The 12,992-nt window shown below is 38.1% G+C and overlaps 1 protein-coding gene across 1 annotated transcript; it reads left to right on the top strand.

Annotated features, from left to right (window-relative positions):
• Positions 1 to 472: 472 nt before the first annotated feature.
• LOC137646606 (putative nuclease HARBI1) lies at positions 473 to 1,951 on the top strand. Its single transcript, XM_068379714.1, has 2 exons — positions 473 to 1,548; positions 1,735 to 1,951. The coding sequence occupies exons 1-2, from the start codon at positions 473 to 475 to the stop codon at positions 1,949 to 1,951; spliced, it is 1,293 nt and encodes a 430-aa protein (XP_068235815.1).
• The last annotated feature ends 11,041 nt before the right edge of the window (positions 1,952 to 12,992 follow it).

Genomic DNA, 12,992 nt, shown 5'->3' with positions numbered 1-12,992 from the left:
GCACGTTGGTATACGTCGAAGTACGTCGAGGTCGTCGAAAAATTTTGTGCATGCTCAAAATTTCTCAACGTATGTCAGCGTATGGCTATACGTCCCGTATACGCAAGCCATAAGTAATAGGTAAGTTATGCGATCGTTGACACACGTTCAAACACGTTAAGTGTAGGTTACTCATAAGTCCAAATACGTCGAGATAATGTCTAGCGTACCCAAAACTTATGAGTAACGTGCTTTGAACGTATGTATAACTTATATCGAACTTATCTCCTACGCATATTGACGTATGTAGACGTATTTAACATGTTCCGGACGACCACAGAAATTACTGAACGTGTTTCTAACGTACAGCTGCCGTATAATGGCGTATTGGTAGCGTTTAGGGGAATTGGGATATAAAAATGGGGTTCACAGGAGGAACCCGTCAGTACTCCTCTAGATTTCATGGTGAGCAGATGTTCATATCATCCGAGAGATGGAGGATCCGGCAAGGCTGAGACGAGAATACCTACTAGCTGTTCTCCAACATCAACATGACCTCATCGATTTGACACTTTACCAGTTGCGTGCCAATAAAGCCAGGAGAAGAAGAGGTGAACGGAGGAGAAAGAACTGGGTGAGACCATGGATCGGGAGGCGACGTCAGTTTGGCATATATGACCAGCTTATGGTGGAACTCCGTAAGGAGGACCATGCATCCTTCACTAATTTCCTGCGTATGCCCCCAGCGATGTTCGACGAGCTGCTAGCCAGAGTGGGTCCAAGGATAATCAAGCAGCACACCTTCATGGATCCGCTTGAGCCGGGCATGAAGCTGGCCCTGACATTGCGTCACCTTGCCTCTGGGAACAAGTATGCCTCGATGAAGTTCGGATGGAGGGTTCCTCACAACACCCAGTCCCTAGTGGTCAGAGAAGTCTGTCAAGCCATTATTGACGAATATTTGGATGAGGTGCTGGTTTGCCCAAGTACACCTGATGGTTGGCGCGCCATAGCTGACAAGTTCTTCCAAAGATGGAACTTTCCCCATACATGTGGGGCACTTGATGGGAAGCACGTTGCCTGCCGCTGTCCTGCAAAGAGTGGGTCCCAATATTTCAACTACAAAGGATTCTACTCCATTGTTCTGATGGCGCTGGCGGATGCCGACTATAAATTCATTTGGGCAGATGTCGGTGGTACTGGATCAGCATCAGATGCGCAGATATACAATGACTGTGAGCTGAAGGAATGCGCTGAAGACGGTACCCTAGGATTCCCTGACCCTGAGCCTCTCCCCAGTGACAACCAGGATGTGCCCTACTTCTTCATCGGTGACGATGCCTTCGCCCTACGATCAACCATGATGAAGCCATACAACCTCAGGGGTCTGACGAATGAACAACACATCTTCAACTACAGGCTTTCCCGAGCAAGGAGGGTAGTAGAAAATGCTTTCGGCATCCTTGTTAACAGATTCCAGATTCTGCTAAGCACCATGCAGCATCACCCCTCCACTGTCAGGCTCATTGTCAAAGCATGCTTGATCCTGCACAACCTCATGAGGACCAGGTAATTCATGTTTACGTAGCATATTTTATACAGTATACAATGCATTTTACCTTTCAGCCTATGTTTATAAAAATTATATAATTTTACCTAAAATTGTATCTGTATCATATTACTTTTTATTGTACAGCGCCTTAGAATATGTTTTAATTATAGGTTAGCTTAAAAGTAAATGAATTCAAATTCCAGGTACCCAGGACTACAGAACCAGCAGCTTGACCGGGCAGAGAATGAGAACCACGACTTTGTTCCAGGAGCATGGCGAGAGGGACGTAACTTGGAGGATACACAGACAGCTAGTGGCCCCAACACTGCCTACAAGGACGGAAAGAAACAGAGGAATCTTCTCAAGCACTGGGTTAACTCCCCAACTGGTGCAGTTCCGTGGCAGGATAGGATGATCTAGATGATATTTTTATTACTGTATTGTTCAGGCAATAAAGGACCTCAGAGACAATAAGATTCCTCTTGAAATGAACATCGTAGAAGAAGTATTTTCCAATTATGCACTTTGTAATATAAATGTACAATTTGTAAATATTCAACAATTATAATTTTTCTTGTTAATTTGTAATACGTTTGTATTGACTGTAGGGGAGATTGGGGAGAGTTGAGCCACGTTTTTGATATTTAATAAACGATAGGTAGTGGCATTTGATAATTACTCAACATGAGGAAGCACAACTTTAAAAACAGTGAAAACAATTTAATAATGTAGTAATAAAATCATGTTTGGTTGTCTAAACTAGAAGGTCATGTCACTTTTTTATGATTTAAAACCCATGATAACATTTTATAGACATGTAGAAATGCATTACTAGTCAAGCACTCAGTAGTAAATAAACACGTTTGAACAAATCTTATACATTCTCATTATCTAAATAAATAAACGTATCACTTTGTTTGTATATAAAAATTAAGTTTTTTTTGTCTTCATTTATGAGCAAGGATAGCGGCCACACTTACATGTATTAAATAAAAGCTAATAAAGACAGACACAAAATACAAACAATAGTCGCCGCTTTAGGACCACCTCGGGACAGGGCCAAAGTGGTCTTAATAAGCGTTGTTTTTATTAAGCGACATGCCATATACTGTAGGAAATTCACTTCTATGAAATACATATACATTATACATGTGCTTTAGACATTTTTCCACAATAACAGGAAATGAAGGGATCTAAAGTATAATTTTATTATCTTCTAAAAATTAGGGCGTTTCCATAAATTATTTGAAATAATATTCAACAGGCTTGTTTCATTGGCTATTGGCTTGTTTCATTTCAGTAATTACAGTGAACTCGAATAAAGTCCTTCATGGCGTCAAAGCCACGCTTCTCAAGTTCCATGGCAGTGGCGGATTCGGAGGGCCCACAATCCCGCCACCCCCCCCCCCCCCAATTTTAGACAGAGAGACAGGGCAATACAGAGACAGACAGATAAAAAGACACAGAGAGAGGCAGAGAGAAAGACACGGGGAGAAGGAAATAGGTTTTACTGTTGAGATATTCCCCATATGGGGGTAAAAATGATGCTTAAGGAATAAAGTGGTCTTATTAAGCGGCGTACTGGTCTTGTTAACCGGAGTGTGTAACATCCGGACCAAGCCACAGTGGTCTTAATAACCGGATGGTTTTATTAAGCGGCGTCTACTGTATTAACCAACTACCTTTTCATTGACATACAAAGGACAAGGGCATAAGGGATAAGGCCATACGGAATTTATTATTGTTAATTATTTATGAATTAAATATTAAAAATAACATCAACAAACATCAAGAGTTAATGCAACTTTTATTCACTGCTCATCTGAAAAATAATGGTGTACACATGATAACAATGGTCATACATGTACATACAAAATGGCACAAAAATGGCCAAACCCTGTCTCTGCTAATCCTGAGAAGCACACAACTGTCACTGTAACTAGTTCTTCTCTGGTGGTGGAGGTGTGTTCAGCTCCCCAGACGGGGTGCTTACAGCATGAAGACCACTGGACAGGTTGAGGAATCCTGAGAGTCCAGAGATGTTATCCAGACTCTGACCGCTCGTGTTAAGGGCGCTGGGGCTCTGGTTCAGTACCTGGCCAGCCGAACCTAGAGCAGTAGATACAGAGACGGTGCTTGGCTGCTGCGTGATCTGATGCTGGAACCCATGCTGAGGAGGATGCTGAGGCAGCATCTGCTGGTACTTAGGCTGCTGGTGTTGGTACTGTGGCTGCAGTGGCTGCTGCATGTACTGGTGCACATAGTCAGCTGTCTGTGAACCCCAGACTGACGCAGCCGGTGCCTTGTGTCTCCACATGTGGGGAGGTGGCTGGTACATCTCCGACTCCGTGGGGGTGTTACTGTAGGTAGGTGGTGCTGAACTGGGTCGCACGGAAGCAGGAGCAGGAAAGGTGGGGGCTCTGGGGAGTCCTTCCTCATCACTCTCCTCGTCCATCAGCTCACTGAGGATGGTGTTGATGCGTGACCGTGCCTTCCGGAACTTGCGCTTGGACATGCTGACCAGGCTGTCACGCACGTAGTTGGCGAAGGCTGCAGTGGCTGTGATGGGCTGAGGCTGTGCGAGACCTTTGATGAGCTCCCCAGACTCGTGCACCCTCTTCTGGAGTGACTGCAGCAACTGGTCATCGTCCTGGCCACGCTTGCCCTTGCGCTGTGAGGATGAGGAGGGGACAGTGGAGGGCGTGCTCTCGTCATCAACCACGATGTCTGCACAGGCAGCCTCGGCAACCTCGAGGTCCCCGCTGTGTGCTGCAATGGTCGCCTTCACCTGCAATTATGACAGTTGATTGTTAAAATACAAGGCAAAAATACAAGGCACATTCAATGCTTTGTAATCACAATAATATTAATATAAATAAATATTAATATTAATATTTGTTATACTTACACTGTTGACGGGTTCAGCATGATGGCGGACCACACTCTTGAGGAAGCTGAAGTTTGCCTTCACCCACTGCTCCCTCTCTGTCAGTTCCGGGGCGCCGTCACCGCTCTTCTTCTTGTGGAGACGGGTGTGAGTGTCTCGGAGGGACTTGAACCACCCTTGAAGGTGCTCGACAGTCTTCCCCATGGCCTTGGCTTGATCTTCCCAGAGCTTTGCCTTCTTGTCCACCCTCCGGTAGTCAGTCTTCTTGATGTCCCAGAGGATGGCGTTCTCACGAAGGAAATCACACATGAACTGCTCCTCTTGGACATCAAGACAAAACTGTGTCTTCTTGGCCCTCCTCTTCTTGGCAAGGGTTGGGTGAGAGGAGGTGGAGGCCTGGGACGCAGCTACCGACGCCACTGACGATGCCCGAGAGGCGTTAGAACAAGCATCATCTCCATCAGAGGGTGAGCGTGAGGGTGAGGGTGTAGGTGATGATGGATCCTCCTTCCGTTCACGTCCACGCCCACGGCCACGGCCAGGAGATTTCTTGGCAGCGTTCCTCGCACTTTTCTTTGGCATGACGCTGATGTTGGTACTGCAATGTCTAGTGCAGTTATGATTTGAAACGTCGAGCGGCAGCCTTTTTATAGACTACGACACGTGATCGTCGGCAATACGCTGCTGCACGCTATGCATAAGTTAGACTATCGTTGGGCATAAGTTGTGTACGCGGGCAACACGCTAGGCATTCGTTGGAATAAGTTATCTATAAGTTATCGAAACGTTCTATATAATTTACTGATACGTTATGTATACGTCCAACCCTTTATGAATACGCTATGTATACGCCCAAAATTGAAAAAAAATTCGATAATTCAGCGTATGCCAGCGTTTTAGGGAAATTCTGATACGTCGGCATACGCTGGCTGAATCGTCAAGGTGTGACAGGGCCATAACAAGTGACATCACAAACAAAAGAGGTACGAGCGGAAGTGAAAGACAATCATTTCAGAAAACCTATGCTCCACAATATATCCCGAATATTTGCTCCAGTTTCTATCAATAAATCAAAATATTCGTTATGATTTGATGATATCTTAAAGAGAGAACAAAATAATATTCGTTATGACTTGATGATATCTTAAAGAGAGAGAAGTCAGGGAAAGTTACATAGAGCGGAGGAAAATATCATCACTTAGAGTGCATGCTTCCGCCTATATGTTGAATAAGATCGGCAATTGAATATTACACATGTTGGCAATAGTTTCATGTACATCTGTTAAAACTTGACAACGTTATGGCATAAAAGACGTTTTGTTTATCTTGGCCTTGACCCAATCATTCCCATAATCTAATCGAATTGTTCTTCGATCACGGCCAATCATCCAACCAAATTTCATGAGATTCGGTCAAATAGTTTTTGAGTTATGTGAATCACAAACACACAGACAGATATTCAAACATATAAATATACGCCGCATATCACAACATAATCTTCTGGAGAGGGTAACTATAGTACATTTCTTTTAGCAAGTCATATTGGCACCGACTCGCAACGGTGCCCTTTTAGCTCTGAAAAGTTTCCTGGTCGCTGATTGGTTAGAATTATCTTGTCCAACCAATCAGTGATCAGGAAAATTTTCCGAGCTAAAAGGGCACCGCTGCGAGTCGGTGCAAATATGACTCGCTAAAAGAAATGGACTATAGTTAAGAATCCAACAGTTCTACCTTATCTAGAATTTATCTTTATCACATTTTCTAATTGTATTCCATACATTTTTTTGGCGAGGTGAAATTACGCTGGGGAAAGCAGGTAAGAGGGGGGGGGGGGGTGTTTAATGTCTCGGGGGAGTTGAGTTTGATATCTCCAGGAGCAAATATTCATGACATTTGCATATGCAATCCAAGTGAAGCCCGATTTGCATAACAGTAGTTTTATCGGGTTAATCTCAAAATTCGCTTGGACACGTATTTACACAAACATTTTCCCACACAGTGAAAAAAAAGGCTTTAAAAGCGAATTTTTCCGACAAAATTCCGAAATATCAAGGGAGAGATTTTGAATTTAACCACTACGCTAACGTACATACCGTGTTATTTCCTTCTTTGGTTTTCTTTTACGAATTTACTTCACGTCGCTTTACAAATTCCCTTTTCAGAAACATTCCGTCTGTCTTTTTTTAATTGCACAATGAAATTGGTGTATGAATCTAAGTTTACGTAGTCTGAAATGTTCTAATTATTTTAAATCTATATGCTTTTATTATTGTTCCCCGTTTGACACTGAGGACATTCTTATTACACATCTTGATGTTTATTTCACTTCTTATCTGGCTCCTTCATTACAGTTTGTTCATGGTTTATGAATGATTCATAATTTCGATAATTTTTCAATTTCAGATCTTGGCGGAGTATAACATCTACCACATAATATAATTATCGCAATCAGCTTGCGTTTCCTTGAGGTTTCATCCCAGAAGTAACACAATTACGCTATGATCTTCCTAGTCTTGTATATCAATCTGTGCCATTCTCGTAAAAAAAAAAAAAAATCTATATTATAACGGATTATTCAATATTCAATGTATGTATTCTATCTAAAAATCTTATTAATTTTAGCATATCTATTTTATAATCATAAATATATTTACTATCATTATATTGAACGGCGATTTTTACGAATTTCTGAAACCTAAAAATATTATTTTTACATTGAATCAGGTATATTAGATAACTACTATTATAATTTTGCATTAGTGCTTAAAATTGTTTCAATATTTTACTCATTGTAGTGGTCCTCAGACACCCTTCCCCTGAATAAAGCTCTTAAGTACAGATCTTTTCTTACTAAACCTTAATCAAAGCAAGCCGTCCCCCCAAAAAAAAATCTGTCTACGCCACTGATGAGCTCCTGTGGAGTAATCAGTAATTTAGTAGCAGGGTAAATAGCCAAATGATATGGGCTGCAAACTCATTAAAAATATACTTGCCATTAACTTTAACAGGAGTACCCAAGTTTATGCGCGTGCGCATGAGTATACACGTGCCGCAACAAATATGTGTGAAAAATTTTATATAAGACGAAGAAATAATCCCCATCTTCTCCAAATCAGAAACTTGATTATACAATTTCAAGTCTAATTCAAATGGAAACCTTCTCTCTCTCTCTCTCTCTCTCTCTCTCTCTCTCTCTCTCTCTCTCTCTCTCTCTCTCTCTCTCTCTCTGCAACATATTAGCAAAAAATATAAGAGTGTATTCACGCCAAGAATTGCGAATGAGAATAATGCAACAGAAATGAGAGAAGAAAATATTGAATAGCTAATGGATATATATATTAATAAAGCAGATATTGTGCAGGCTATAAGCGAAATCAAAAATGGATCAGCGGCCGGGCCAGATAGAATTCTAGCGATTTTGTTAGTAAAAAATTGCACACACTATCGCAAAGCCGCTTGCAATACTGCTAAGACAAAGTGTAGTTATGAGCGAGATATATGTTAAACATAAATTAGCATATATTACCCCTATTTTCAAAAGTGGATCAAGACTAGAGGCAAGCAATTATAGACCTGTTAGTCTAACATCACATATTATGAAAGTGTATGAAAGGGTAATAAAAAAGAAAATAATGAATCATTTGGTTAAAAATAATTTATTTAATATAGGTCAACACGGTTTTGTGCCCGGAAAAAGTCCACAAACCCAACTGATAGCACACTATGAAAACATATATAAAAATATGATAAATGAAAAAGACACAAATGTGATCTATCTAGATTTTGCAAAAGCCTTTGCAAAGACAAGGTAGACCATAATATATTAGAGAAAAAAAGGAGAGAGCATAATATTGTGGGCAAGATAGGAAAATGGGTAAAAGAATTCCTACAAAACAGAAAACAGATAGTGGTTGCAAAAACCGAGAAATCAGATGAAGCTCAGGTAATATCTGGCCTCCCACAGGGTACGGTATTAGCGCTGCTGTTTGTTATTATGATCTCAGACATAGACTGTAATGTTAAAGACTCTGTAGTGAGAAGTTTCGCCGATGACACAAGAATAAATAGAGAAATTACTTGTGATGAAGATAGGAACTCATTACAAAAAGATCTAAACAAAATATATGAGTGGGCGGAGATAAATAGGATGGTATTTAACTCCGATATATTCGAATCAATAAATTATGGAAACAGAGAAAGAATGGTATATGCATACAGGTGACCTAATAACGAGACAATCACAAACAAGAAAGCAATTAAAGACCTTGGTGTAATGTTAAACAGGAATGTTTTACAACGACCAAATAGCAACACTGTTGGCTAAATGTAAAGCAAAAATGGGAATGCTATTAAGACACTTTAATACAAGAAAAGCTGAACGCATGATTATGTTGTACAAAACTTATGTATGTAGTACACTCGAGTACAGCAATGTGATATGGTACCCACACTACCAAAAGGATATTGCACAAATAGAGTATACAAAGGTCCTTTACTGCTACAATGGAAGAAGTTAAGGACCTTGACTACTGGGAAAGACTGCAATTTTTAAAATTGTACAGTCTAGAAAGGAGAGGAGAACGCTATATGATAATACAAGCATGGAAGCAAATCGAAGGAATTACTGAAAACATCATGGAGCTAAAAATATCAGAAAGAGCAAGCCGAGGTAGATTAATAGTACCCAAAACTATACCAGGAAAACTAAGGAAGGCACATAGGACATTAATCCACTACGCACCAGCATCGATAATGCAGCGACTATTTAATGCGCTGCCAGCTCATCTAAGAAACATATCAGGAGTGAGCGTAGATGTGTTCAAGAATAAGCTCGATAAACACTTAAGATGCATCCCAGACCATCCAAGACTGGAAGATGCAAAATACACCGGAAGATGCATTAGCAACTCTCTGGTGGATATACGAGGTGCCTCACACTGAGGGACCTGGGGGAACCCAAACATAGAATAAGGCAATAAGGATAAGGATAAAGTAAGGCTCTCTCAAAGGCAAAAAAAAAACAGTTTTCCCAAATCTCTAAAGAAATACGGATATAGTTCACCAGACCGGTATCTTTTCTACGTCCCTTAAAAAGAATCAGGGATTCTTTGACATTTCTAATAACATACACTCGATTTAAGGATTTCAATTTATCCTTCCTTGGTTAACTTCGTCAATTTTTTTATGGTAATAAAATTCAACAGAGCATAACTTTACACGTATGTATACATTATGTTATACATGTATTTAACTATGAATATGTTGAATTATGTTTGTACACTCAAAGTATACACCAATGATGGAAAAAGATGTCAAAGAGAGAGAGAGAGAGAGAGAGAGAGAGAGAGAGAGAGAGATCAAAGGAACCTGTAACATCTCAAGAGTTGCTGAGATCATCGCGTTTCCCAAATTTCATCCCTTTCGGTTATCGAGAAAAACACGGTCATCAAGTCGAATTGACAGGGAGTGTACAATGCCGCAGGGGTCGTCATTTGATTAAGCCTACCACGACGAGAGAGAGAGAGAGAGAGAGAGAGAGAGAGAGAGAGAGATGTTGTCAATGCCATTGATATCGAGGTGCAATAATGATATTTACTTCTATTGATGTCTTAGAGAGAGAGAGAGAGAGAGAGAGAGAGAGAGAGAAAGAGAGAGAGAGAGAGATGTTGTCAATGTCATTGTTATCGAGGTGTAATAATAATATTTACTTCAACTGATGTCTGAGAGAGAGAGAGAGAGAGAGAGAGAGAGAGAGAGAGAGATAATATTGATTTGTTTATGTGATCTTCTCTCTCTCTCTCTCTCTCTCTCTCTCTCTCTCTATATATATATATATATATATAAGAGAGAGAGAGAGAGAGAGAGAGAGAGAGAGAGAGAGAGAGAGAGAGAGAGAGCACCTACTTTCATTACTATGTAGTATGAACGACCAAATCCGTATTATCTGAAAAACTCGGTTGTTTGAGTGAGGCGTTTTAAACAAGATTGAATTAATATACGTCAGTTACAATTATGACAATTTTTAATAGCTTTCATTGATTGATTGATTGATTGATTTTAAGTTTTCTGGCATCGAAGGTCATTGACGTTGATATAGTTTGTTAAAAATAAATAATAAAATGAAATTAAAACCATAAAAGCGAAATCTAAATCTAAATGGTATTTAGGATTTCAAATAGCCATTTTCTTTCGTAAAATTATAAAACATATCATTAAACTCCTCTTCATCTTTACTATTTTGGATTTTCTTACTAAACTTGTTACTATTATAAATTTGGCATTAACATTGCTAATATTACAAAAGTAAAACCAAACCGAGATGAGGATTAAATTGCAATATACGGTTTGCTGCCGTTTATAAAGCAATATATATAAAACCTATAAATACACACCCGTATATATACGTACATACATACATACATACATATACTGTCTATATATATAATATATATATAAATATATATATATATATATATATATATGTATGTATGTATGTATATATACACATATACTGTCCATATATACATATAATATATATATATATATATATATGTATGTATATATACACATATACTGTCTATATATACATATATAATATATATATATATATATATATATACATATATATATATATATATATATATATATGGATATATATATATACACACATACATATTGTGCATATGCATGTATTCGTGCGTTTTAACACCTGCTTATTATCTCACTTTTCTAATACATTGCGAGGTGATACTATTTACACTATAAGGCTTGGAATCGGAAACGGCAAATAAAGGAAGAAGGTCGCCTTTCATAATGTCAGAATGGGATAGAACTGACATTAGCATATATGTATTTGTTGATTCCCATTTGAAATTAAATGCTTCACGTCCGTACAAAAGGAACAATAATGATCAATTACATAAAATGAGTAAATAATAAATACCTATAAATATCAAAATGTTAATATGTCTTCCTTTTGTAAGCAATTGCCTTAAAGGTGATATTAATTTAATCTGTCTTCCTAATTGCTCAACATACACGATGCTTATGAATTATAGTAGGGGAAGGCAATTTTGGGCAGAGGCAATTTTGGACGAGTAAGGCAAAAATTGGACAGATGCAATATCTCTAAAACTATTTATAATTTTATTAAACTATAATGCTTTTAAAAATTGCCCAACCTACTACTTTATAAATATTAGCATGTGTTGTTTTTAAAAAGTATTAAATACCACTTAAAGAAAATTTCAATATGGGTGTCCAATAATTGCCTCGCCTTCATTTTAGGGTTTCCCAGGAATAATAGTAGAAATTATTATTTCTAAAAAAAAAAAAAAAAAAAGTTAGTAGAGGATACTAAAGGAGGGTTTAAAATTAAAAATATATAATAAAAAAATCCGGAATATCTAGAGTCCAATTTTCCCTCACCTTGAAAAATGTTAAGGAAATTTTGGACACGTAATTAAAAAACCACTGATTCATAATGTTAAGTTATTAAGTAATAAATTTTGTAAATTTTCTCGTCTTTTATATTTTTCTTATATATATATACATACACACACACACACACACACACATATATATATATATATATATATATATAGATATGTTTTCTTGGTAATTTAAAAAATATAGGTAAATGATAGTTCTTTGAAAATATTTTAACCATTCAATTTAATAGAAAAAATATTGATTTAAAAGAATAAAAAGAGAAATATTCTCTTTTCAAATTCAATAGTAATCAAACCTTATTACTAATGAAAAAAATATATACACGTGCAAAACTTGTAATGAACAATTTAATATATATTATAACCATACACATAGCAAATTGAATGCTTGAATATAAGACTTGTCTATGTACATCAATTGAATGCTAAAAAAACTGCTTTAGTTCTTTTGAAGATGGCACTGACCATTTTCTTTGAGGCCTGGATTCCTTAAATGAAGGATCTTTAATTACACTTGTGATATGAAAAAGGTTCGTATCTGTCTGGTGCCCTGGATACTCCTTTTCTCCAGATGCCTGGAGGTTGATCTTACTGGAATTAGTATGGACCGGCTGGGGTCACTTGCCTTAGATAGGTACTGTGCATCACAAGGAACTGACTACCCTTTGATGAATTTATCCAATGAATTTTCTATAGATTAAGTCAGTCTATGGAAAGCGAAAATGAAAGAATGGCCCCCAGCCCCGGGCGTAGCGGGTTGCTAGGAATCTCCAGGTTTATAAATACTAACGAATGTTATAACCAAGAATCAGATTCTGAAGTTACAGCAAGTAAAGAATGAATTTATAAAATATAGTTTGGATATCTAGACCCTATGTGATACACGTTATAAGGGGATTGGTAAAAAAACTCTTAGACCAAGGCAATACATATATCTGTTCAGGAAGAATAAATGGAGTTGGAAGAGAAGGGGTAGGAATGATAAAGACACCAAGAGCAGAAAAGTCATTAACGGAATAGAGGGCTGTAAATAGCAGATTGTTTCTTGCGAAATTTAAATAAAAGCATTGTAATATAAGTATTATAGTTTGCTATTCACCAACAAATGATTCCCATGAAGAAA

Source organism: Palaemon carinicauda, chromosome 9 (assembly GCF_036898095.1).
Source record: "Palaemon carinicauda isolate YSFRI2023 chromosome 9, ASM3689809v2, whole genome shotgun sequence".
Lineage (NCBI taxonomy): Eukaryota > Metazoa > Arthropoda > Malacostraca > Decapoda > Palaemonidae > Palaemon > Palaemon carinicauda.
Note: the sequence above shows the minus strand (reverse complement) of the source record. Positions and strands in the feature narration are given on the sequence as shown.